The 25,940-nt window shown below is 42.7% G+C and overlaps 1 protein-coding gene across 17 annotated transcripts in view; it reads right to left on the minus strand.

Annotated features, from left to right (window-relative positions):
* Positions 1 to 25,940, minus strand: part of PPFIBP1 (PPFIB scaffold protein 1) — a 158,227-nt gene that overhangs the window by 39,346 nt on the left and 92,941 nt on the right. For 8 of the 17 annotated variants that reach the window (XM_077469028.1, XM_077469027.1, XM_077469026.1 and 5 more), the window contains 6 exons: positions 22,001 to 22,033; positions 18,553 to 18,614; positions 17,159 to 17,243; positions 15,599 to 15,750; positions 13,575 to 13,705; positions 8,552 to 8,605 (listed from right to left, as the gene is read on the minus strand). In XM_077469028.1, the coding sequence (XP_077325154.1) occupies positions 8,552 to 8,605; positions 13,575 to 13,705; positions 15,599 to 15,750; positions 17,159 to 17,243; positions 18,553 to 18,614; positions 22,001 to 22,033 (517 nt within the window). The remainder of the gene's footprint in view (positions 1 to 8,551; positions 8,606 to 13,574; positions 13,706 to 15,598; positions 15,751 to 17,158; positions 17,244 to 18,552; positions 18,615 to 22,000; positions 22,034 to 25,940) is intronic. The other 9 variants (XM_077469030.1, XM_077469034.1, XM_077469025.1 and 6 more) reach the window with 2 other exon arrangements.

Genomic DNA, 25,940 nt, shown 5'->3' on the forward strand with positions numbered 1-25,940 from the left:
TACAGTTTATAGATCACACTAAAAGGTGGAAGAAGTTATGAAATCCCCCCGATCCGCTGCTTCTACCAGCTCGCCTGCGCAATTGGTGAGCCGGAGAATGAATCACCAACTGGCATTTACCATAGAGCTGACCAAGCACCAGATAATCCCTGGTCATCTCTATAACCTTCGGAGGCTGGGTGCAACGTTATGACATCATGGCCAGCCTCAGCAGTTGTAAACACTGCCGCTGCCTCGGCTGGGAAGCCAAGATCATTTTTTATTTTAGGCTTTCCAGCCTAGAGTAGAGATGTTGGGACTTATAGACCCCAGATATTGCTGTAAAGAGGACCTGTCGTACCCTATTCCTATTACAAGGGATGTTTACATTCCCTGTAATAGGAATAAAAGTAATCAAAAAAAAATGTAAAAGGAAAAGTGTCAAAAAATATAAATTGTGTACCCATCCCCACATGCTAAACCACACGTGAGATAATGCCGCAAACATTAGAGCAAGATTTCTAGCCCAAACCTCCTCTGTAAAACAGACCTGTAAAAAAATTGAAAGTGTCGCCTATGGAGATTGTCAAGTACTGAAGTTTGGTGCCATTCTACGAGCACACACAACTTTAAAGCGTGACATGCTAGGTACCTATTTACTTGACGTAACATCGTTCACATTATGAAATAAATAAATCGGGCTAACTTTTTTTTTTCTGATGATTTTACAAATTATGATTTTTACATGTAGGAGAGAAGTGTCAGAATTGGCTTGGGAGGCAAATGGTTAAAGACTAAGTTCAGCTTTAGCAATATTATCGCAACACTGCCACTTGGGGAGGGTTAGGGTTGGGAGTAGTGCTGCTTAGCTACAGGTTGCACCCTTAATACGGGGTGCAACATGTAGCTAAGCAACACCACCCCCTCCTTAGCACTACTCCCAACCCTGCCCCTCCCCAAGTGACAGTGTTCAGGGGTTCTTCTCCCCAACAGCCGCTGTCACTTTTAAATTTCGCCCAAGATCTGTGAAAGAACTACAGGTCCCATCACGCACCATGGCAGGCAGTCTTGTAGTTCTCAATGGAATACGAGTGAAGTAATCAGCACACTCCTAGTCCATTTACACCTCCCTCAGCTCTCCAACTAAAAGCCCTTAAAGGAGGCACATCAGCGAGCTAGAGAAACTGTGCAGAGGCCCGATATTGCACCAGCAATCCATTGATTGGGAATGAAATGATTTTGTAGTGCTCTCTATATATTGCAATACTATGGGCCATTCTTATGGCAATCAGTTCCCCACTAGGTGTGCATTTAGGACGAAGTAGAAGGAGTTTATTTTTCTCTGTGTCATGATGCAGATATTTTGACAAGGTATGAATGGACATGGGGGGGGCAGCATTCATACAGGGTGTTGCAGGTCCACTTTGATGGACAGTGGGAGGAGCCGTTTCTGCCTGTATATAATCTGAGTGGGGCTAATCAAATGCAACCATGCCCCCCCCCCCCTAACCATGTTAGTTCATGCATTGCCAAAATATCAGTGCCATGAATCTGATTACAGTAGACTCCAGCCCATTTGTCAAAGATGTAGACCTGAAGGGAAACTGACTGCCTACCCAATTCTGACACTGACATTATGTGGGGTCAATAATTGGATGGTATTTTACATCGCCAGAGCGTAGGGAACTTCTGCCGTCTGTGTCCTAGCAACTAGCTGGGCAGCATTGACTGCCAATAAAAGCTTTTTTTCTCAATGGGACACAATCAGCAAAACAACTGACAGGTTTTAAAGACTCCCTTCTCTATAAACAAGTAAAAAAATAAAATAAAATTGGACATGGCTCTTTCAGAATGAAGGAGTGCTCTTGCGCAAGGCTGACAACATTCCCCTCTGTTCCTTCCTCCAAAGGAGCAGTGACAATAGTATATCAGAGGGAACCAGCTGTGTGCTTATCTGTCACCTAGAAGAGGCTCCCATGTCAGACGCTTGGAGCTTCCAGCGCAGACAAGATCTTCTGAATGTCTAGGTGCACATGTATGTGGGTCGTTTCCTTGTTAAACACAGGAAATTAGCTTCTCTTAGGAAAACAGGCTCTTCCTATTAGTATGGGGGAACGTTTGTAAAACACACTAAATGTCATCTATACAAATCCTCTAACTTCCACTGCATCCCAAAGATGTCAGAACTCAACTCACACTCCTGTCATTTCTAAAAATTAAGCCTTGAAAAGGACACAGGGTGCATATTCTACATAGATTTTGCTTCTGAATTTTACGGCGCCTGTTGATGTAGGGCAAAGGCCACCAGAGAAACCAGGAACACATCCTTTGATTGTCAGAGAAAGGTGTTCCCAACCCCACCTACTGTGAAGGCTACAGGACGACTAGGGGTCATTGAGCCGTTTCGGTCATCACCTATCTTTTTCTACCTTCAGCACTGACCCCCTTTTTTTTAAAATTTAAATTGTAGTCTTTAATTGAATGTAACCACAAAGCTGTACAATACTGAAAATGGGAATAATGGACTTTGTAGGTACGTATAAAAGTAATAACAAATTTTAATAGTTCACATAAAATACATACATATACAACACATGATTTATAAAAAGAGCTAAATGACACAGTGGTTTTTCCTGGAGGAAATACTAAAATAATATACCATACTTCATGTGGGCCAATACTAGACATATCAGGAAAATGCCCACACTGAGATGTATGTATTCCTCTTTGGTGTTCCCAGAGTCCTTATAGATTAAAAGAATTGCTCACTCTACATGTTTCATGACCTGAGCTGTCGCTTCTTCAGGAGATTCAATATTTCTAGTTAGAAGAACATAGTTTAATTAGAATACAATATAAAACTATAAGTATTAAAAGGTACACATGTGCATATGCATATACAGTATCCATGAACTCACAAAAAGACAGTGCTTTAACAGAATGTTTCAATGCTCACCTATGCCAGGAAAACCATACCCGCAAAGAGACCCCCTCCAAAAGAGGAGGTGAAAACCACGGGCCCTAATGCTGAGCAGCAGCCAAAGGTCAGCATCCCAACATATGTGCTGACCTTTGGCTGCTGCTCAGCATTAGGGCCCATGTTTTTCACCTCCTCATTTGGAGGTGGCTTCTTTGCGGTTACGATTTCCCTGGCGTAGATGAGCATTGAAACTTTGTTAAAGAACTGTCTTTTGAGGAGTTCATGTATATTGTATATGCACCTGTGTATCTTAATACTTATAGTTTCTATTGTATTCCAATTAAAGTGGTTGTAAACCCTCCCCCACCACTTTTTCCCATGTAAATCAGCATAAAAAAAACCTTAATGAACACTGCTTGTAGATATCACCTTACTTGCTTTGTATTGTTGTAATCCAGGGGTCTCAAACTGGCGGCCCTCCAGCTGTTGTGAAACTACAAGTCCCATCATGCCTCTGCCTGTGGGAGTCATGCTCGTAACTGTCAGCCTTGCAATGCCTCATGGGACTTGTAGTTTTGCAACAGCTGGAGGGCCGCCAGCTTGAGACCCCTGCTGTAATCCTTTTTGTTCTTTAGAATGACATCACTGAGCATGCCCAGATCTCCCCTGATTTACAGCACACTCTTCTATGTGCTTATCTATCTGTTAACAGGACTTCCTACGGCACACCACCGATATCCCAGGAGGCTGCATAATCCCTCAGAGCTTCCTCCTACACACCATGTGACCTTGTGACATGACATGCAGTGTAAAGCAGGGCATGGGACAGCAGTACCGCAGTCTTATCAGCTGAAGCTGATAGGACTCACACAGGCAAACACTATATAATCAGCACAAGTAAATACTATGAAGTAAAACAAGTCAGCTATGAATAGGGAAGCAGGGTTGCCATAGAAACATTGGATTGAGAAGGAGGCTTGGTTAACAGTACAGGAAGTGCTTCATGTAAGGGTGGAAATGCACTCAGAAAACGATACTTAACACGGCGCTGCCTAACTGCTGGAAACAAGTTTTTTAAAGTTTCTTTAAACAGTAAGTAATATGCAATTTGAGCTGGATTACAGTGGCTATAGTTTGATAATTACTTATCATAATGGACTACATGAAAAGAAGCATTAGAGTGGGAGAGTTTACTTCCTCTTTAAAGTATGCTCTTCTAACTAGAAATATTGAATGTCCTGAAGAAGTGACAGCTCAGGTTGCGAAACATGTAGAGCGAGCAATTATTTTAATCTACAAGGACTCTGGGAACACTCAAGAGAAATACATACATCCCAGTGTGTTTTTTTCCTGATATGTCTAGTATTGCCTCAGAGGAAGTATATGATTTAGTATTTCCTCCAGGAAAAAAACACTGTGTCCTTTATTTTTCATAAATCATGTGTTGTATATGCATGTATTTTATGTGAACTATTCAAGTTTGTTATTACTTTTATACGTTCTTACAAAGTCTATTATTCCCAATTTCAGTATTTTCAGATTATGTAGGATGTGGCACATTTATACCAAAAAGTTTTATTGCCACCTCAGGGCATTACAATCAACTGAATTTCGTTACAAAGCTGTACAATACAGAAAATTAAACACAGCAATCAACAGTCCCATACATTCTGTACCCATTAGGTGACCAGTATAACAGAAAAAATGAAAATACAAAAATTCGAAGGTACAGGTACACAAACCGCGATAGACTAGACAGAGAACTGTGTAGCAATTCCACTATATCAACTAGGCATGCACCGAAATTTCGGCCGCCAAAACATATCGTCCGAAAATGGCCTTTTCGGCAATTTGCTGAAAGAGAAAAGCGGCCGATAATGGAGCCGAAAATGGGGCGTGGCCTGGGTAGGGGACGGGGCTCCGCCCCCCACCCCTGGTGCCACCCATCATGAAAAGCTATATCATGCTATAGTGCAGGAGAGCCGCCTCCACCACCTGTTTGATCACAGCGCGGGAACATCACAGCTTTCAGTTCAATAACTGTGTGTTCCCGGCCGTGCGCCGTCACTTACAGCCCTTCTCTCCCTTGTCCGGGCACTTTGATCGACAGATCACCCGCAGGATTGGACGGTCTGTCTATCAAAGTGCCCGGACAAGGGGAAGGGGCTGTACGTGATGGCGCGTGGCCGGGAACACACAGCTATTGAACTGAAAGCTGTGATGTTCCCAGCGCTGTGATCAAACAGGTGGTGGAGGCGGCTCTCTCTTCTCTTCACAGGTTGGCTGCAACGGGGGGGGACGCTGGCTGGCTGCATCTGACGGGACACTGGTGAGGCTGCATTGTATCTCCTGCACCATGTCCCCAGTCTCTGGCCATCTCCTGCACCATGTCCCCAGTCTCTGGCCATCTCCTGCACCATGTCCCCAGTCTCTGGCCATCTCCTGCACCATGTCCCCAGTCTCTGGCCATCTCCTGCACCATGTCCCCAGGGAGATAAATAAAGCATTCAATGGGATACACGGAAGTCATCTCCCCCAGCAGGGATCCAAGCAACAGATCCAAGCAACAGGCTTCGCTTTCAAGGCAAGCCTGGTAGGCTTGAGAATAGGAAAATTCTGTCCAGTAAAACCAAGTTTTCCTCTGCCGTTTCTCCCTTCATGATCGCAGCAAGTTCTGCCATCAGTTGGGTCTCCCCAATCACAGCAACTTGAGGACTGATCTTAGTGCTTTTTTTACCCCACTGCTCTGTTCACGGATCAATCAAGACCCCCATCTGCAGTCATAACCAGCCTCCATAACCTTCTCTATGGCTGTGATCTTACCCAGAAGCTCTTGAAATTAGCACACAGCCGAGACTGAGAAGTGAGATCACAATACTTGGATGGATAAATAACCAATAACCCAATGCTTGAAATGCTTACCTGGAGATAGTGTTGCTTCAAGATTCCTGCAGGGCTGCTCACATCACCAAACATGTCAAAAAACTAAAATTTCTGATTGGTTGGATCTCTTCTTCAGTAGGGTTCACCAGACCACATTAGAAGCTTTAGTTCATGTGATCATCAAAGGAGGGAGCCTGGAGCAACTTTTTCTCCAGGAAAGGTAAATATTTCCACTCTTTATTTAGCCATCCTACAGTTTATGGTCTTTTCGGCTCGAACGTTGCAACGTGTTCATATTGCACTACGGGCCCTCCTTAACCACTTCCTGACGGCCGTCATATGACGTCCTTGATTGTGTGGGAGGGTATATCTGAATGATGCCTGCAGCTACAGGCATCATTCAGATATTGTCTTTTTCAGCCGGTGATTCTACACCATAAGAACGTTTTTTTTTTTTTTTTTTTAAGTGTCAAACTAAAAAATTTGGAAGTAAAATGAACAATAAAAATAAATAAATACAATTTTTTAAAGTGCCCCTGTCCCCATGTGCTTGCACGCAGAAGCGAACGTATACGCAAGTCCTGCCCACATATGAAAACAATGTTCAAACCACACGTGTGAAGTGTTGCCACAAACTTTGGAGCGAGAGCAATAATTCTAGACCTCCTCTGTAGCTCAAAACACGTAACAAGTAAAAAATTTGAAAACGTTGCCTATAGGGATTTTTAAGTACTGAAGTTTGGTGCCATTCTACGAGTGTGTGCAATTTTGAAGCGCGACATGTTAAGTATCTATTTACTCAGCGCAACTTCAGCTTTCGCATTATGCAAAGAAATTTGGCTAAATTTACCGTTTTTTTTTTGTAAAAGCATGAAACTTTTTTTTTTTTTTAAATGCATTTAAAAAAATTGCTGCGCAAATACTGTGCGAGATAAAAAGTTGCAATGACCACCATTGCATTCTCTAGGGTCTCTGCTAAAAAAAAAACATGATTGGGGGTTCTCTCTTCTCTTCACAGGTTGGCTGCAACGGGGGGACGCTGGCTGGCTGCATCTGACGGGACACTGGTGAGGCTGCATTGCATCTCCTGCACCAGGTCCCCAGTCTCTGGCCATCTCCTGCACCATGTCCCCAGTCTCTGGCCATCTCCTGCACCATGTCCCCAGTCTCTGGCCATCTCCTGCACCATGTCCCCAGTCTCTGGCCATCTCCTGCACCATGTCCCCAGGGAGATAAATAAAGCATTCAATGGGATACACGGAAGTCATCTCCCCCAGCAGGGATCCAAGCAACAGATCCAAGCAACAGGCTTCGCTTTCAAGGCAAGCCTGGTAGGCTTGAGAATAGGAAAATTCTGTCCAGTAAAACCAAGTTTTCCTCTGCCGTTTCTCCCTTCATGATCGCAGCAAGTTCTGCCATCAGTTGGGTCTCCCCAATCACAGCAACTTGAGGACTGATCTTAGTGCTTTTTTTACCCCACTGCTCTGTTCACGGATCAATCAAGACCCCCATCTGCAGTCATAACCAGCCTCCATAACCTTCTCTATGGCTGTGATCTTACCCAGAAGCTCTTGAAATTAGCACACAGCCGAGACTGAGAAGTGAGATCACAATACTTGGATGGATAAATAACCAATAACCCAATGCTTGAAATGCTTACCTGGAGATAGTGTTGCTTCAAGATTCCTGCAGGGCTGCTCACATCACCAAACATGTCAAAAAACTAAAATTTCTGATTGGTTGGATCTCTTCTTCAGTAGGGTTCACCAGACCACATTAGAAGCTTTAGTTCATGTGATCACCAAAGGAGGGAGCCTGGAGCAACTTTTTCTCCAGGAAAGGTAAATATTTCCACTCTTTATTTAGCCATCCTACAGTTTATGGTCTTTTCGGCTCGAACGTTGCAACGTGTTCATATTGCACTACGGGCCCTCCTTAACCACTTCCTGACGGCCGTCATATGACGTCCTTGATTGTGTGGGAGGGTATATCTGAATGATGCCTGCAGCTACAGGCATCATTCAGATATTGTCTTTTTCAGCCGGTGATTCTACACCATAAGAACGTTTTTTTTTTTTTTTTTTAAGTGTCAAACTAAAAAATTTGGAAGTAAAATGAACAATAAAAATAAATAAATAAAATTTTTTAAAGTGCCCCTGAACGTATACGCAAGTCCCGCCCACATATGAAAACAATGTTCAAACCACACGTGTGAAGTGTTGCCACAAACTTTGGAGCGAGAGCAATAATTCTAGACCTCCTCTGTAGCTCAAAACACGTAACAAGTAAAAAATTTGAAAACGTTGCCTATAGGGATTTTTAAGTACTGAAGTTTGGCGCCATTCTACGAGTGTGTGCAATTTTGAAGCGCGACATGTTAAGTATCTATTTACTCAGCGCAACTTCAGCTTTCGCATTATGCAAAGAAATTTGGCTAAATTTACCGTTTTTTTTTGTAAAAGCATGAAACTTTTTTTTTTTTTTTAAATGCATTTAAAAAAATTGCTGCGCAAATACTGTGCGAGATAAAAAGTTGCAATGACCACCATTGCATTCTCTAGGGTCTCTGCTAAAAAAAAAAACATGATTGGGGGTTCTATAATTTTCTAGCAAAAAAAAAATATGATTTTTACATTAGGAGAGAAATGTCAGAATTGGCCTGGGTGGCAAGTGGTTTTTAAAGGTCTCTTAATTTTGTAAATTGGGAGTTCTGAGGGGTACGCGTTTTACTCTTGGAACAAAAGCAGGGACAAAAGATGTCACACTTACACAGGCTGCTCCTCAGATTTGTCTTCAGTTGATAAACCGCTGGTCTTCACCTCACTGGAAAAGATTTATTTGGTATACAGTTATTTGTGTTAGATGGGATCGCAGGGCAAAGAGCTCGACACACACAACATATGTATACACAGATACAAATATACAGCTGTGCTCATAAATTTACATACCCTGGCAGAATTTATGATTTCTTGGCCATTTTTCAGAGAATATGAATGATAACACAAAAGCACTTCTTTCTCTCGTGGTTAGTGATTGGCTGAAGCCATTTATTATTAATCAGCTGTTTACTCTTTAAATCATAATCACAACTATCCAAATGACCCTGATCAAACGTTTACATACTCCAGTTCTTAATATCATGTATTGCTCCCTGTAACATCAATGACAGCTTGAAGTCTTTTGTGGTATTTGTGGATGAGTATCTTCTCAGATGGTAAATATGCTCCTCTTTGCAAAAAGCCTCCAGTTCCTGTGAATTCTTGGGCTGTTTTGCATGAACTGCTCAATGATACGGAGGTCAGGAGACCAAGATGGCCACTCCAGAACCTTCTCTTTATTCTGCTGTAGCCAATGACATGTCGACTTGGCCTTGTGTTTTGGATCAGTGCCATGTTGGAATGTCCAAGTATGTCTCATGCGCAGCTTAATGGCTGATGAATGCAAATGTTCCTCCAGTATTTTTTGATAACATACTGCATTCATCTTGCCATCAAATTTGACCAAATTTCCTGTGCCTTTGTAGCTCACACATCCCCAAAACATCAGCGATCCACCTCTGTGTTTCACAGTAGGAATAGTGTACCTTTCATCATAGGCCTTGTTGACTCCTCTCTAAATGTAGCATTTATGGTTGTGGCCAAAAAGCTAAATTTTGGTCTCATCATTTCAAATGACTTTGTGCCAGAAGGTTTGAGGGTTGTCTCTGTGTTTGGAGTATTGCAAGCAGGATACTTTGTGGCATTTGCGTAGTAATGGTTTTCTTCTGGTGACTGGACCATGCAGCCCATCTTGCTTTAAGTGCCTCCTTATTGTGCATCTTGAAGCAGCCACACCACATGTTTTCAGAGAGTCCTGTATTTCACCTGAAGTTATTTGTGGGGGTTTCTTTGCATCCCGAACACTTTTCCTGGCAGTTGTCGCTGAAATCTTAGTTGACCGTGGTTTGGTTTCAACAGAACCCTTCATTTTCCACTTCTTGATTAGAGTTTGAACACCACCGATTGGCATTCTCAATTCCTTGGATATCTTTTTATATCCCTTTCCTGTTTTTATACAGTTCAACTACCTTTTCCTGCAGATCCTTTGACAATTCTTTTGCTTTCTCCATGACTCAGAATCCAGAAACGTCAGTGCAGCACTGGATGAAAGATGCAAGGGTCTGTCAGGAATCCAGGAACTCACTGACCTTTTATACACACACAATAATTGCAAGCAAACAGATCACAGGTGAGGATGGTTACCTTTAATAGCTATTAAAACCCCTTTGTGTCAACTTGTGTGCATGTTACCAGGCCAAAATCACCAGAGTAGGTAAACTTTTGATCAGAGTCATTTGGGTAGTTTCTGTTATTATTTAAAAAGAGTAAACTGTTGATTAATAAAAGGCTTCAGCCAAACACTAACCATGAGTGAAAGAAAAGTTTTTGTGTTATTCATTTTCTCTGGAAAATGGCCAAGAAATCAAATTCTGCCAGGGTAAGTAAACTTATGAGTACAACTGTATATACAGTATATGATTATCATCTGCTAAATTATCAGTACATCCTTACAATATACACCCCTTCTCCAATGTGTAGCCAGGCAGTGGACACAACTATCTCCTACTACAGCTTCCTGTGTCACTGGACAAGGAGTCAGCAGCTCTACTTTCATTGGGCAGTGAGCAACCAGGTGACAAAGGAGCTGCTCTATCCTGAAAAGAGCAACTCAGTTTTCTGAGCATGCAATTCAGCCAGGTAACATTTACAGGGAAACTGACCAAACAGCAAAATGCATAACTGAAGCTCATATATAAGAAACATTTGACACCTGCGGTCTGGGTGACAATACTTGTGCTTTACGCTCAGATCTCTAAAGTGTATAAGAAAATTACAGGGTCCCATTAAACACCCTCGTAGCCAAGTATGCCATTAAAAAAGTGAGATTTTAAAGTGTTCGCAGCATTGCCGTTTGGAGAATAGAAGCTTTGTAGGTCACAAGGTCTGACTGTCAATCGAGCCTGGTTAACCTGTGACCCCCAGTTTGAGGATCAACAAATAAAGGCACTTTGTTTGAAAATGGAGGCGTTTCCTGAGTTGATGTGGCAGATGGGTGTAGTCAGGCAAATAAAGGGCATCAAAATAGCAGAAACGACATGCCTCTCCACTGCAGGAAGGATATGCCTAGATACTTTTTTTTTTTTTTTTTTAAACATCAAGTGAAATTAATGCTGCATAGGGAAGATATGTCCATAACATGAACAGAAGTGCAAAACGATGCATTGAAATTAGACATTTTTCAATATGGCAATGTAAATTTTTTTTTTTAATAGACATTTTGGTGCTTTTGGCCATTAATAATAATAATAATAAATATATATATATATATATATATATATATATATATATATACCGTATATATAAACATTTCACATGCTAAAGATAAAGAATCCTATAAAATCTGCTTAAGCTTAGGTCCACACCCCAGCGATGCTATGTACTGCAAATTGGATCCATTTTTTTGTGTTGTGCGAGGTGTGAATTTACCGCAATTTTACCATGAATTTCAGGAGGCAGGCAGTGAACAATTCACAGAGATGGGAACTGAGTGCTGCGAGTTTACTGCAAGTTCAATTAAGATAAAATTCACATTGCACCCACAGTCAACATGCACAGGACCCTTTTTTCCCCCCCTCGCACCAAATTAGCAATGCATAGATGTGAACCAATGCCATGGAATACTATGATATTTACATGACCTACGAATCTGTGCTCCTAAACGCATCAAACCCACTGTAAATGCACATCAGTTTGAACCCAGACTAAAGCCTTGTACACACGGTATGATTGTTGGCCAACAGAGCGTTTGATTTTTGTCAAGAGGGTGTGTGCCTGGATCTCGTCTTGCATACTAACGGTATACAATTGTCGGCCAACAAACACATAGTAGTAGTAGTAGTAGTAACCTACTACAAGGAATTGCAGCTCTTGAGCACCACCCTCTGGGCCCCTTCTGCTAATATTGTGTTTGGTGAGCATTGATTCCAAGCATGTGTGTTTGTACTTTCGACTTGGGTGTGACGGCTTTGTGTACTGACCATCTGAAAATCTGACAACAGACCATTTATTGGACGAAGGTTGGACAAAAGGAGCATACTAATGGTCAGATTTTAGGACAACAGTCTGTCAACAGACAATCCCCTGCCAACAAACGCATCGTGTGTACGAGGCTTAAGAATGAGCTCAAATGTATAAAAACCCCTTTTTCCTGTTTTTTTTTTTTATGGGATCTTTACTAAAATGTACAGTGTATGTAAAAGGAAATCCATCACCATTTTCAGTAAGCGAGTGATAGAGATTCCTGTTTTTTTTGTAAATTTGCAATGAAAAAAAAACATAAGGAAGGGAGATGACTGACTTCTAAACAGGCAACACCAAGATCTTTGATCCAGTTTGTATAAGCGACACTTAGGTCCCTTTCACACCAGCACCACCAGTAAAAACAGACGGAAGGGGATACGTTCGCCATCCGTCCAGCAGATTGCATGACAGTTGGATGGAAACGGACATGCAGTCTGTTTCTATCAGACTGCCCCTTAGAAAACAGCGGGCTGTGTCAATGTCCGCTCTGCATAGCAGAGTGGATACAAAACTCATCCTCCTGCTTAGTGTGGGGGATCAGCAGACAGACAGATTCTCCCCCCTCCGCTAAGCAGGCAGATCTACTTTGATGGGTTCCGTCCCGTGTGAAAAGGGGGGCTTACGCTAGATTCACACTTGTGTGCTCTCATCAGAACATGGCATGTGCATTTTGGAGGATTATCTCATTCGTTTCTAAGGGGCCCCCAACTCATATACAGTTGAATACAAATGCGTTGTGGTGCAATGCATTAGCAAAAAACAAAAACAAAAAAATAAAATAAAAACACCACAGCTAAGGAGAGTTTTTTTGAAACTGCCCAGCTTTCAGTTTAGATCAGCTAAACAAATTACAGGTGCATCAAAATAAAAAGGCATGCCATGTTTTATAGTTTGTTGTTCTTTTAGAAAGCAGCCACACTGAGTAGAAAAGCATATCACCTGCTAGCAAGCTGCAGAGTGGAATCCTTGCTGGCAGAGGACAAGCTCGTCTTCTCTCTAAAGCAAACTGTAAAGACTTTACACACCTTTTGTTCTAGGGCCCCTGCAATGTGTTTAGAAGATTTTAACTGAAAGTTGGGGGTGTGGCCAAGGAGGTTATCCAAATAGATGCATGGACAAGGAGCTCTGCTGCCAACTCATACTGTATGTTTTCTACAGCCTGTTTCTGGTTTCATAACCTGCCACCGAGCCTTGAAATAACATATCCAGTAATCCCTTAGGGGGAAACACCTGCATGTTCCTGCTGACTTGGATGGTCTCGACTGTATACCGGAAGGGACAGAAATGGTGGCTTTATCAGTGCCTTTCAAACAGAGCCTGATGATATAGAGGGAACCCATTTGGTCTATCGGATGGGAATCACCAAGTACATGCGTGTCCACACTACTAAAACAGAACGTGTTTAGCTGGATATTGATTCGAGTTGCCAGGACTTGGACAAGATCAAATCCAGAAAAACTACAGCAGAACAGCAAATTAGTCAAATGCAAAATCTTGAACGGATTTTGCTAAAATGAGGCCCTCAGAATACAGGGCTGAGGACTGAAAGTTCCAATAGGCTTTAGTGGGCACAGAGAAAATAATCGGGCAAGGGCAACACACACTGAGGTGAATTTAGAATTAAGAATTTTACTTTGTTATTTTTTTTTATCTAGCAGACGTGTCTCATTTACCTTGTGGCTGGCGCAGAGGGTTCCTCATTTTTTATTATTTTCGTGGCATCGACTTGTTTCTGAAACACCGTGGGTGATGCAAACGATGGGATGGAAACTTGCAGGACACTTGTATGTACTTCAACACCAAGCTACAGGAAAGCAGACTATATATTACAACCCTCATTTTATTTTTTACATTTTAGGACCCCATAAGCAATTCCCCAGATAAGCACTGTAAAGGACAGTACAAACCAGAGCCATCATTTTGCACAATGTCAACAGCCAGGCCAAAGGGGTCATTACACCCAAAGCGGACTCGTTTCAGGTGAAAAGGCTGGTCAGAGTCTACCTCCTTCCCCTGACATAATTCTCAGAGATCCCAAGATAAACCAATATCATCTAAATACAAGAGACATGAGTATTTTTACTTGAATGCCATTGCACTACAGGAAGCTCCTGCACCGAGGCAAAGTTTCACACGGAATTACTGCACAGATCTGGAAGAAATACACAAAGTACAAATTGCTGTGCTTTGTGTATTTCTTCCAGATATGTGCAGTAATCCAGTGTGAAACTTTACCTCTGTGCAGGAACTTCCTGTAATAAAGACCGGTCACTGCTACTCTCTCTCCTTGTGCAGGGTGACTGGTCTTGTTGCCGCCCGCTCCTGTAGTTTCCTGCAGGCAGCTTGTAGTGGGTGGGGTTTGCTGGGTCCCTCCCATAGCTCTGCTTTCTGTGCAGACTATGTACAGTACAGTGATGAGGTCACTGCTACTTTTATAAAGTAGTATCTGGTCTATACCTGGAGTTCATCCTTAAATTTGTTTTTGTTTTTCTTTGAACAAAAGCCACGCGAAGGGCCAAAATTCAAACTTTTTTTTTTTTGATAAGCATGCTGCAGTGACATGCGTCTTTGTGTTTTGCGAAAAATGCAGGCATGCTGCATTTTATGCAACTCATCTATATAGTGCATAGCTTTCCGTGTTCCTTGAGTTAAACCTGCATTTTTGTGTGAATGAGCCCTTAGGAGAGTATTTTTTCTCTACAATGCAACAGAAAAGAAAAAAAAAAAAAAAGGTTGTAGAATCGGTTAGGAGTGTGGAACGCTAACTGGAACTTAGCCCAGGTTTACACTGACCGCAGGAATTAAATCGTGCGAGTTCAGCTTAACGCACACAATTTCATTCCCGCATGTCAGTCCCAACTTCAGGGAGACATCTGTGCAGTTTTCTATTGGAAAAAAAAAAACAAAAAAAATAAAAATAAATAAATCGCACCCCCGAAGTCACCAAAAGTAGTACAGAAACTACTTTTGCCAATCACAAAGTGGCATCGCACCGATTCGGACGGTGCCATTCCTGGCAATAGCCGTTGATTTGGCATGCAATTTGACAAGACGTTGATCGCAGACATTACTAGTGTGTATATAATAGTGCAAAAAACAGAGAAACACGCATTGGTGATCAAATACCACCAAAAGAAAGCTCTATTTGTGGACAAATATGACAAATTTTATTTGGGTGCAGCATTGCATGACCGAGTAATTTTCATTTAAAGTAAGGCCCCTTTCAGACGTGCGGACCATATGTCCATATTTCCTCCATCAGTTTTCGGATGAAATACGGACATACATGCATCCTCATGGGATGAACATCCACTGACACCCGATATCATCCGTCTCTGCTATGGTCCGATTCTGCAGACGGAGGAAAATCCTATTTTTCTATCCGTCTGCACAGCGGATTGGATGAACACGGACAGACGGGGAGACCATAGAGGAGAGGGGTGATTTGACAGGGCGGTCCCTGCACAGCCGGCTCAGCGTGGATCAACGGAGCGATTCCAGCAGCGCAAGCGGATCACGGGGGGGGGGGGGGGGGGGGGGCGGATCATAATCACAGATCCTTCCCGTGTGAAAGGGGCCTTACGCAGTGATGTATTGCAAAAAATGGCCCGTTTATGAAGAGGGGGGTAAATCTTCCGAAGGTCAAGTGGTTAATAATCCATATTTATTTAACATGTTAAAGATGAGAAGCCATTACCTTGGGGCTTGCAGGCACTTCTTCTGGGCTCGGGGTGAAAGATAATGGAGGAGGAGATGGAGACTTATCCGTGTCACTAAATACATTGCCATCAAACCCCAAAGAATTAGAGCCAGATATCACCGAATCATCACTTTCCACATCCTTCACTGCTAAAAGTGACAAATGCCAGGAAAATAAAATAATAAGCTCAGCGTTATGTTCCATTATAAGAAAAAAGACAGAACACAGGTAATAGATATTAAGTTACAGGCACCACCAAGGCGGCATTTTTTTGAATTCTTGCACAGGTGCCCAGAGTAGAAATGCTGTAAATATGCACACAAGCACGGGCTTAATCTATACCAACAGAGTAAGCTGACATTCTATTGTTGGCTTAAACTGATATAAATGTTTTTTTATACAGCACGCCACAAGACAACACACTAAGGTGGGTTGCGGCCTACTGTACCAATAACACACCCCCCAGCAGCAAACTGATGAGCTTATTTCTCTACTCCTACTTACTATGCCCTCCGCACTGCAGCATGACTGGCTGCTTCACTCATCCCCTTGCTGAGCTCTGCTGTACAGGCTGATATCAAGTAAAGTTTGTGTACTTATGCTGCTTGCAATGATCAAACATATATTTCTGCATTTCCTTCGGGTACTCTGGTTTCCTCCCACACTCCAAAGACATGCTGGTAGGTTAACTGGCTTCTGTCTAAATTGGCTGTAGTATGTGTGTGTATGAATGGAAGTTTGGGACCTTAGATTGTAAGTTCCTTGAGGGCAGGGACTGATGTGGATGTATAATATATATGTGCAAATCACTGCGTAAATTGATGATGCTATAAAAGTACCTTAATTACAGAACTTATTAAAGCGGTAGAAAACCACTGCAGAATAAAAAATAAAACACCTGTAAGACAATAGTATAATGTGCTAGTATGCATCACATACTAGCACATTATAAAATAATCACCTTATAATGAAGCCCTTCCAGCGGCACCGGTCACCGCTGAGAGGCCCGACATCTTCCCCCAGCCTTTTTTCCAGGTTTGCAGGCTCCGGTGCTGTGAGTGGCCAGAGCTGCAATGACCTCACTCCCACGCATGTGCTCAATGTTCCAGCAAGAAGCTCTGAAGGTGCGGCATGGTATGACGCACGTTCAAAGGGCATGTGCTGGTGACATCAACGGCTGAATTCAGGGTGAATATCTTTTAAACAGTGCAGGTTTAGGAGACATTCATTTTACTAGAGCCCCATACACATTGTTTTTCTGCTGAGTTTTGTCAGATTTACCAAAACCATGTAGTACAAGGGCCTTCCTGATTGCATACAAACTGAAACTAAGGTTTTACCTCATATTATATGGTTTTGGTAAATCTGAAGGAAAAACTAGAAAAACGGATAGTGTGTATGGGGGCTTTACAAGTAAGCCGCCTTATACGCTTACCTGTAGGTAAAAATAACAAAGCAGGATTTACAACCGCTTTCATTTAGATCTTCTACCTGCCTGGAGTTTAGCTTTCATTTTGAGGGGATATTCCACGTGGAAAGGGGACAACAAATGCATACCTTTCTTACCGTGTGCCATGACCACCATATCCTGGACTTTCTTGTACCTGTTCAGAGACTGTCTGAGTTCCTCAATCTTCCTGTCCTGTAAATAAAAGAAAACTTGAGTTTTCACCTAACCCGTGTCCACTGCTCCCCCTCCTCATAATCACATTAGTGTAATAGTCTGGCCTTTGGAAAAGATGGCGCTACCTTTTGTCATGTGCTGCATTACCAGCTACGCTGCCCTTGACATTAAAGAGAACCCGTCACAACTGGACTGATGCAAGTATCTGAATCCAATGACCATAACACAGCGTTACCTATGAAGGATGTATGGCCTGTTTACATAATGGAGTTGTGGTAATGTATCCAAATTGCACTCCATCGCTTCTTGCCAACGGACGTGCGTTACAGGGCAGCATACCACACAGTGTGGGGCACATGGTCTGTTGGGATGCCATTCAGAAAAAACTGCATCGCATCAAATGAATTTATTGCATGTTGGTAAACCAGTGAGCATGCATTATGGTGCAAATAATGTGCACACTGGTGTGCGTTGTAACAATACTTTGCAGCGTTGACCTTTTTTTTCCTTTTTTTAAACTTTATTAAAAGTAACAGAAAAACAGTTCATACGACTATACACAGCAGCGTGCATTGTAACACACCATCATGTTCCATGCATTGATGTGTTCTACATTCTATAAAATGGCCGACATGCTGCATCTCTATGCAACATACTTGTATGGTGTGAATAAAGCACAAAAAGAACAATATAGCTCTCTCACTGTCCCTACACTGATAAAAGTGAACACACCTGATACGAATGACCCCCGACACGTGCGTTACCGCAACACGGCAAGCAGATGTTGGTGTGCATGAGTCCCTAAATCTACCCCATTATATAACCTGAACTTGAGTATCATGGTGTCCTCAAGTTGAACAGCTACTACAGGTACACTGGCTGATCTCACATGCGGCTCAGTCTCCATTACCCCACTAGTGGTCAAACAGAAACACTGTAAACTTTGTACCAAGTCACAAGGTGAGGGGTTGTAGTAGGCTAATCTGCATTAGACAATCGCGCACGATTGTGCGGGCACCAGAACTTACATGATTGTGTCATCTCTGAGCCACCATCTCAGTACAGGAAGTAGATGGTGACCCTGGATGATACCTGAACAAAGATGGTGCAGCAATCCTGCAGAGAAAAGCTTGTGAAGGCATTATTGGGGGGGGGGGGGGGGGGCGGCATTGATCTCGCCAAAAGGTAATACATACCTGGAAGCGGACATTATTTAGCATGTACAACTATATTCATTTTAAACTGGATTATTCACATTCTCACACACAGCCAGTTGTCTTGGCTCTCTTTAAAAGGATGAATCACCTAAGCCAAAAAGAGCACCTACCTTTTCTTCATTGACAGCCATCAGTGACTCCACCGCTTTCTTCATTTTCTGCACTTCCATATCTAAAATAATGGAAAGCACAACAAGATTATGAAACAAACTTGGCCCAACAGGCAGCGATCAAACCTGTGCTGGAACACAGCGTCTGGATGGTGAAAGCGTGCGTCTCTTACAACTACTATAGTAAGGGAGGTCCCCTGTGCACAAGTCACAGAGCGGTGCGACGAATTTCACAAAACACGTAAAAGGCTAGTACAAACCAGTGCAAAATCTTTATACAGAAGCAGGATGAACACAAGGCAATGGAGGAGCTGGAAGTGGGTGAGGAACCTTAAGTGTCAGTACAGCAGAGGGGTCCGAGGCAGAGGCAACATGGACAACCCCTTTAAGTTAAAGGAGAACTCAATGGACAAGAATGACTACGGTTTCAGAACTGCTTTGCTCTCTAAATATACCCTTTTAACAAACAGATCGCTTACTTGGAACAGACAGTAAGTAAATGAGCTGATCTTCTGCAGAAAATGAGAATTCAGAAGTCAACTGAAGGCGTTGCGTGTCTGTTCCCGACCCCACCTCTGCATCATCACACAGCAAGGCCAATCAAGGCTTGCTCATGACATGAGGAGCAGGAGTGGCCACATGCAGGTCCTAATGTTTTTAAATTCTTAAACAAGTGACAAGTGCTAGAACAATTCAGGCAATAAAAGCTGATGCACATTCACAGATGTATTCCCAATGATGCAGCTGTGCATCAGTCGAGAACAAGCAACACACCCCCGTTCACATTGGGCCGTTTTGACATGGGATTTCTGACATGTCAAATCGCATGCCAAAATTGGAGCCCATTGCTGATGCCACACTGATTCCCAAAAGTAGTTCCTGCACTGCTTTTGGTGACTTCAGGGGCGAAGTCAATAGACACGTGTGCATGAACCTGCACAGATGTCTTAAATTGCCCTCAAACTAGCGGGTTTGAATTCATGCCAGATCAGCTGAACTCGCATGATTTCAAACTTGCCCTCAGTGTGAACGAGGGCTAAAGCAAACCCATCAGAGAACGAAAGAAGGCTGCCGTTGCTACCTTCTTCTGAACATGCTAGTTGCCTGGCTGTATAATATGCTTGCAGAGAGGGAAAAACAAGGGATCAGAATGCACAGCTTTGTTCAGATTAAACCTGAGGTTTATAGCCTTCCCTGGTTCTTCCTACACACTCCCCCCCAATGCAGGCAAATTAAGTGGAGGGAGGGCCAACAGGGTGCATAGCAGGGAAAACATCACCGCACCCTGCCTCTGTACTCCTGTACAGAGGCAGGAGTTATGCAAACGTCAAAAATGCCTTGATGGGTGGAAGTCAGTTTGGAGGAGTGGGTATTCCTAGATGTAGGCGAATGCCTGTGCAAGGGCCAAGTTTGCCTGTATGGGGTGCAGAGGTGTTCCAAGCAACCCTGAGCAGACAGTCCCATTCATGTCAACTGGGATGCAGCTTCTGCATGGACACAGCTGCCACTCATAATACAGCCTGATCCTTCATTCAGGGCCGCGTACCTACACAGTGATGCATATACACCTATGTGGGTAAACGTGGCCGTTGCACGGGCGTACGCTTAGGTACTCCTGTGTGAACGAGGTCTTATTTGCATGCAGACTACCAAAAAACAAAAAGAGATGGCACACCGACCCAGCGCATTACCATTAACAAATTTTAAATTATGTACCAACAAATGCATGACACAAAAGACCATGTGCCTCCAGGTCCACAGCACTCAACTGATGACATTGGAAGCCCATACAGTGTCCATTGAGGAGCCCAGTGTGCTGTTGCTTCTCTTCTTGCTCGCTCTAATGCAGCTGAGAACACAGATTATGTGATTACTTGGACCCCTTTCACACTGGGGCGGTGCGGGAGCCAGTGGTAAAATGGCACTATTTTTAGCACCACTTTAACGTAGTTTTAGCGGCGGTATTTGGCAGATAGCGAGGCGGTTTAACCCCCCCCGCTAGCGGTTGAGAAAGGGTTAAAACCACCCGCAAAGCGCTGCTGCAGCCGCGCTGCCCGATAAATCTAAATGGGCAGGAGCAGTATACACACTGCTCCAAAGATGCTAGTAGGACTTTTTTTTTACCATCCTGCCAGCGCACCGCTCCAGTGCGAAAGCCCTGCTGCTGCGGCGCTTTGCTGATGGTATAGCCGCGCTGCCCCATTCATTTAAATGGGCAGGAGCAGTATACACACCACTCTACAGATGCTGCTAGCAGGACTTTTTTTTTACCGCTCCTGCTCCTCCTCTGGTTTTCGCACTGGAGAGTGAGGAGCGGCTCTTTCAGGGCGCTTTCCAGGCGCTATTTTTAGTGCTGTAATGCCTGCAAATCACCCCAGTGTGAAAGGGGTCTTATAAACGGGGTGGGGGGGACGGGTGGAGGGTGCAGAGGTTGTTTCTTGATAGGCGTAGGCCCCCATGGGTGCTGTATGGCCTTTCCATGCTATCAGTTGTGTGCTGTGGACCTGGAAGCGATCTCATCTACATTTTATGACACGCTCATCCATGTCATGCATTTGTGAGTACCGGCATAGCCCACTTTTAAAGTACACAATGGGACCAGAGCATGCATGTAAAGAGAAAATGTACTTAAAGTGAAGCAATATCTTCACTTCTCAATGCATGTACTGCATTGCAATAGTCATTTACAGTCATAACCGATTGCCCGGGCAAGCTGGCCAACCCCAAAAAACGGATAAACCGGGAGCAGTGCCATGTCAAGCTGACCAAGGTTTTCCATAGACACCAATGTGTCCGTACTCGTGAGCGTACTTAAAGTAATGCGGGGTATTCCTGTATAATACTAATTATCCCAAAAAACATCTAATGGTAATGCACTATGTCGGTTCACCCTCTCTGTTGTTTTGTAGTGCACATGAAAGGATACCCATAGTCCTGAGGGGGAGAGCAAGACACATTGGCGTGACACCTATAAGCCAGGCCGGTGAAGAGGAGAGTCCAATAAGCCTCAAAACACACTACTCAAGCGCAGGAGAGCACTTTTTGTTTTTTATTGCTATGCTTGCAGACAACCCTAGGCATCGCCAATTGGTGAGGCTACTTCTCGTTGACTGGAAGAACTGAACATCGATACATGAAAGGCATGGGCCAGAGGCAGTCAGGCTGGGGAAGGAAGGGCTAGATGATGGATGTCCCTCACCCAGGAAGAGAAGCGGCTCTATCCGATTTGTGTGCAGTGAAATCAGAAGTAGTAATTTCAGTACAGGAGGAGACGAAACCTGCACATATGTACAAGACTATTTCTGGCTCCTCCCCCAAGGTTCTTCAATTTAAATAATAAATAAAACACAACAACCAAGCAACATGAGCCAAACAAATAGGGGATAATGGCATGCAAAGGACCAGTTGTGTGACAATTATTGGAGGGAAATCTGCACAAACGTCTTACTTTTCTCCTTCAGCATCTTTTTTAGCATTTCATCTGTTCAAAAAATGCAAAGCTGAACTTTAATCTACTTAAATTCCTCTTCCATCATCCTCAACAAGCTCATTCAGTTTTTAAATAACATTTTTATTACACAATTTAATTCAATGATGTCTGTATTGTGTGCTTCTCAAGAGCCTTCTATCCGGGTGTAAGCAGCGGGCTGGCTTTTGGGAGAAGTTATGCAAATTAGAGGTGCACCGAATGGAAACTTTGCTGCTGAAACTGAAAATTCAAGATGCATTCGGTCGAAGCTGAAAATTATAGTTTTTAAAAAAAATATATATATTTTGTTATATACAACAGTAATATATTCGACTTTTTAACTAATATCATGAATTTTAATTAATATGAATTTATTGTCGCCCATTATCGGCACCTTTAACATAAGAAAAGCTCAAGAAAAATGGCCTGGTCTGTTGCGCTTCCTTGTGCTGTTGAAAAACCTGCTTGCTGCATTTTTGGTCAGGGGAAAAAAAAAAAAAAAAAAAAACAAACACAAAAAATTCACCTCCCCGTCTAAATGCATTGAAAATGCAACAAAAATACATCAATAACACACCAGTGTTACATTTTTATTGCGTTTTTTTTCTATCAATCTAATTTCAATTTAAATAATTTCCATTATGTGTTTTGAGTCACAAGGCCTATGAAAAACACAACATTAAGCACAGTAAAAGTCTTGTAAAATCACCGATTGCACCTTTTTCTTTATCAGGAAACTGCAGAAAACACCATTTTCAGCATATAGCCTCTGAAATTTCGGTGATTCTCTAATGTAAATGTTGAGCCTCCATGATTACAAGAACTGAAATCCAATGAATGAAAGGGACATGCCAGGGACAATCAGGCTGGGGGGGAAAGGGTTAGTTGATGCTGGATGTGCTACAGCCAGGAAAAGGTGGGCTCTATCTGACTTGCTGCAGCTTCTAATGCACACTATCTGAAGCTCACAGTGTGCAGTGAAATCAGATTAAGCAATTTCAGAATAGAAGACCCTGTAGAACTGTGCAAGACTGAAGGCAAGGCTGGAGTTCAGCTTTAATATTTTCAGTTTTAGCCACTTACAATATGCACATTAGAAGGACATGTCCAGAGAAAACAGTTTTTCTTATTTTTGGAAAGAGTGGGGAAGGATCAGAATCCTTGTTGGGTTTTTACTGCCGTCCAGAGAATAATAATAATGTTAATAGAGAATTTCCCCCTTACTTCCTGTCCTGCCGACGCTTCAAACAGGAAATAAGGAGAGCTCTCCAATGCAATACAAACAGGAATAAAAATGCTTGCATTTAGTACAGTAGGGATGACTAGAACCCCTGTCAGTATTTTCATCTGTGTCTCTAATGCAAATGTCCCCTTACTTTGTGTCTGGTGAAACTGCTGTCCCTGTAACCAAGTAGAGAACATCTCTCTAATGTGCATTGTGCTGCTCAAAGAAGTGCAGGTACATTACTCCATTCATCATGGCTTGTTAAAGTGCAATTTGTAGCAGCTTACAAGTCCTTAGGTGTGCATTTCACTTTACTTTCACCTGACAATTCTGCCATTAACACACTTCCCGTCCTAGGGTGAAAAAGCACACTTGTGCTGTACCGATGAAGGAGTAGCGTTGTCACCATAGGACAGGAAGTGTGTTAGGACTACAGAAATGAGAGGTGATCTTTAGTCCATAAGGAGAGAATTGGGCAAGGCTGACAACACTGTCCAAGATTTCAGTGCAGCAGAAGCACTAGGTTGTCAGCTCAAACAGGAAGTGACAAGCTCACTTGATTTGTAAGGATGAGCTCAGGCGTGTTTGCATACTCCACGTACAGAGCCCGCCAGGAAGTCGGCGCAGCGCTGCGCTAATCACAGGCAGTGAGACATTGCCCCGATGCGCGGCTGCAGAGATCGGGCAATGTCTCACTGCCTGCGATTAGCGCAGCGCCAACTTCCTGGTGGGCTCTGCACATGGAGTGTGCGAACACGCCCGAGCTCATCTTATTGATTTGTAGCCGAATCAACAGTGGTAGAGTAAATATGAGAAGATCATTGTTAGGGATTACATACCCTTGAGGATAAGTTCACCTTTTGGAATATGTTACATGTTCCACCCATTTTTTAGATCAGCCAGTGGGCTGATCATTGTTTCAAAAAAAATTAAATAAATCAAAGATTTCCCCCATTCATGGAGATGGAGAAATCTTCCCCTGCTGTGCCATTGTATGCTGAAAGCAGGACTCCTCCGCCAGAATAAACTCCTCGGTGGCTGCCAAGTGACAAATATTTTCCAACAGTCCCGCAAGACAGACGTCGATCGGGAACGGCCATAGATGGATTGAAATTTGCGCAGTCCCTGCTGAACCAACCAAATATCGATCCATCTATGGTTAGCTTAAGACAGGAAATGCGTTACTGGCAGGATCACCGTGAAGTAAAAAAAGAAAAAAAAAATTATACAGACTCATCAAGGGTCTGGTAAGCTGCAATATATTACATTTTTGTTCTTGGGTTCAGATGGGCTTTAAAACCACGCGAGAGGGGCAGGCACTCTACATTTATCAATATGGGCTTTGGAGCCACATTATTTTATGTACAATTTACAGTCAGACGTTTCAGAGAAAGTTTATAAATGACTTGTTCAATACAAATAAACTTTTCAGAATGTTGCGTTTGTTACATTAGAATTTAGTCCCAGAGTTAAAGTTTGTCTTTTTTTTTTGGTTTTACTTTTTTTTTTTTTTTTTTTTTTTACACAGGTGCCAAAGAAAACACTTTATCATTACACAATTCCTTAGGGGTTTCCACAGCTCTATATTGTTTTGAGCTGAGAGACGCACAGACAGGCAGTCTCCAGCGGCGGTCACACAAACGCAGCCCATTGTCCTCTAACACGTATATAAAAGTGTTCGTGTGATGCTTGGCCCGGAGTCACAGGGGAGCGCGTCCAGGGTAAACAGTCCGTGTTTACTTATAGAACCACTCTGGGGGTCTCCCGCAGGTCACATGTTCCAAACACCAAAATCAGAAATATGCACACGGTGGTGATACAAGATAGAGCCCATTAAATGTAATCTCTGACAAAGGATTTTAAAAATCACATGCTGAAAATGCAATGACTGAATTTAACCCCTTCACACCTAAGGGTGAAACTAATCTTAATGCCCAAGCATTTTCAACTTTGACGTGTGTTAGTAAAACTGTACATACCACAACCACTTTGTGCAGCCAGGCATAATATTGCCTTGGTTTTTTTTTTTTTTTAGGACAAGTTGGGCTTTCATTTGGTGGTAAATGTTAATGGACATCTCCAGTTTTTTTTATTATTCTCTAGGAAAAACTGCCACAATATTGTATAAAAAAAAAAAAAACAGCCCAAAATAAATTCTCCTGCGCCTTACGATTGCTGCAATACCACATTAGTGTAAGTTAGTTGTTTGTACCCCTAGTAGAGCCCAGAAACAATAGTGCACATTTTGTGTGTATATATATATATATATATATATATATATATATATATATATATATATATATATATATATATATATATATATATATATATATATATATATATATATATATATATATATTGTAGACATGTCACTGGAGAAGTGATCGAGGGGGTGTACATCTCACCTAGGTTGCTACACAGTGTGAGATGGTAAATCCAGGATGGATCAGTTTCTCAGCAGCGATATGCTGCTGAGTTGTTATTTAATTTTGCCGGGCCTGGGTTTATATGGAATGGCAGGTAGGTTTGGTAGAGGGACCTGTCATTCCACACCCCCCGATCCAGTTCTGGGTTTTGGATCAGGTGAGCTTTGATCCTAATTAGCCTGGGAAGGTAAAGGCTCTGCTGGGCCTGCAGGTGATTGCTCTCAGCCAGGGAATGAACAATCTGTGTGTTGAAGGAAGCTGCAAGCAC

The sequence above is a fragment of the Lithobates pipiens genome, unplaced genomic scaffold, assembly GCF_037356315.1.
Source record: "Lithobates pipiens isolate NorthernLeopardFrog02 unplaced genomic scaffold, aLitPip1_a1.2 Scaffold_8, whole genome shotgun sequence".
Taxonomy (NCBI): Eukaryota; Metazoa; Chordata; class Amphibia; order Anura; family Ranidae; genus Lithobates; species Lithobates pipiens.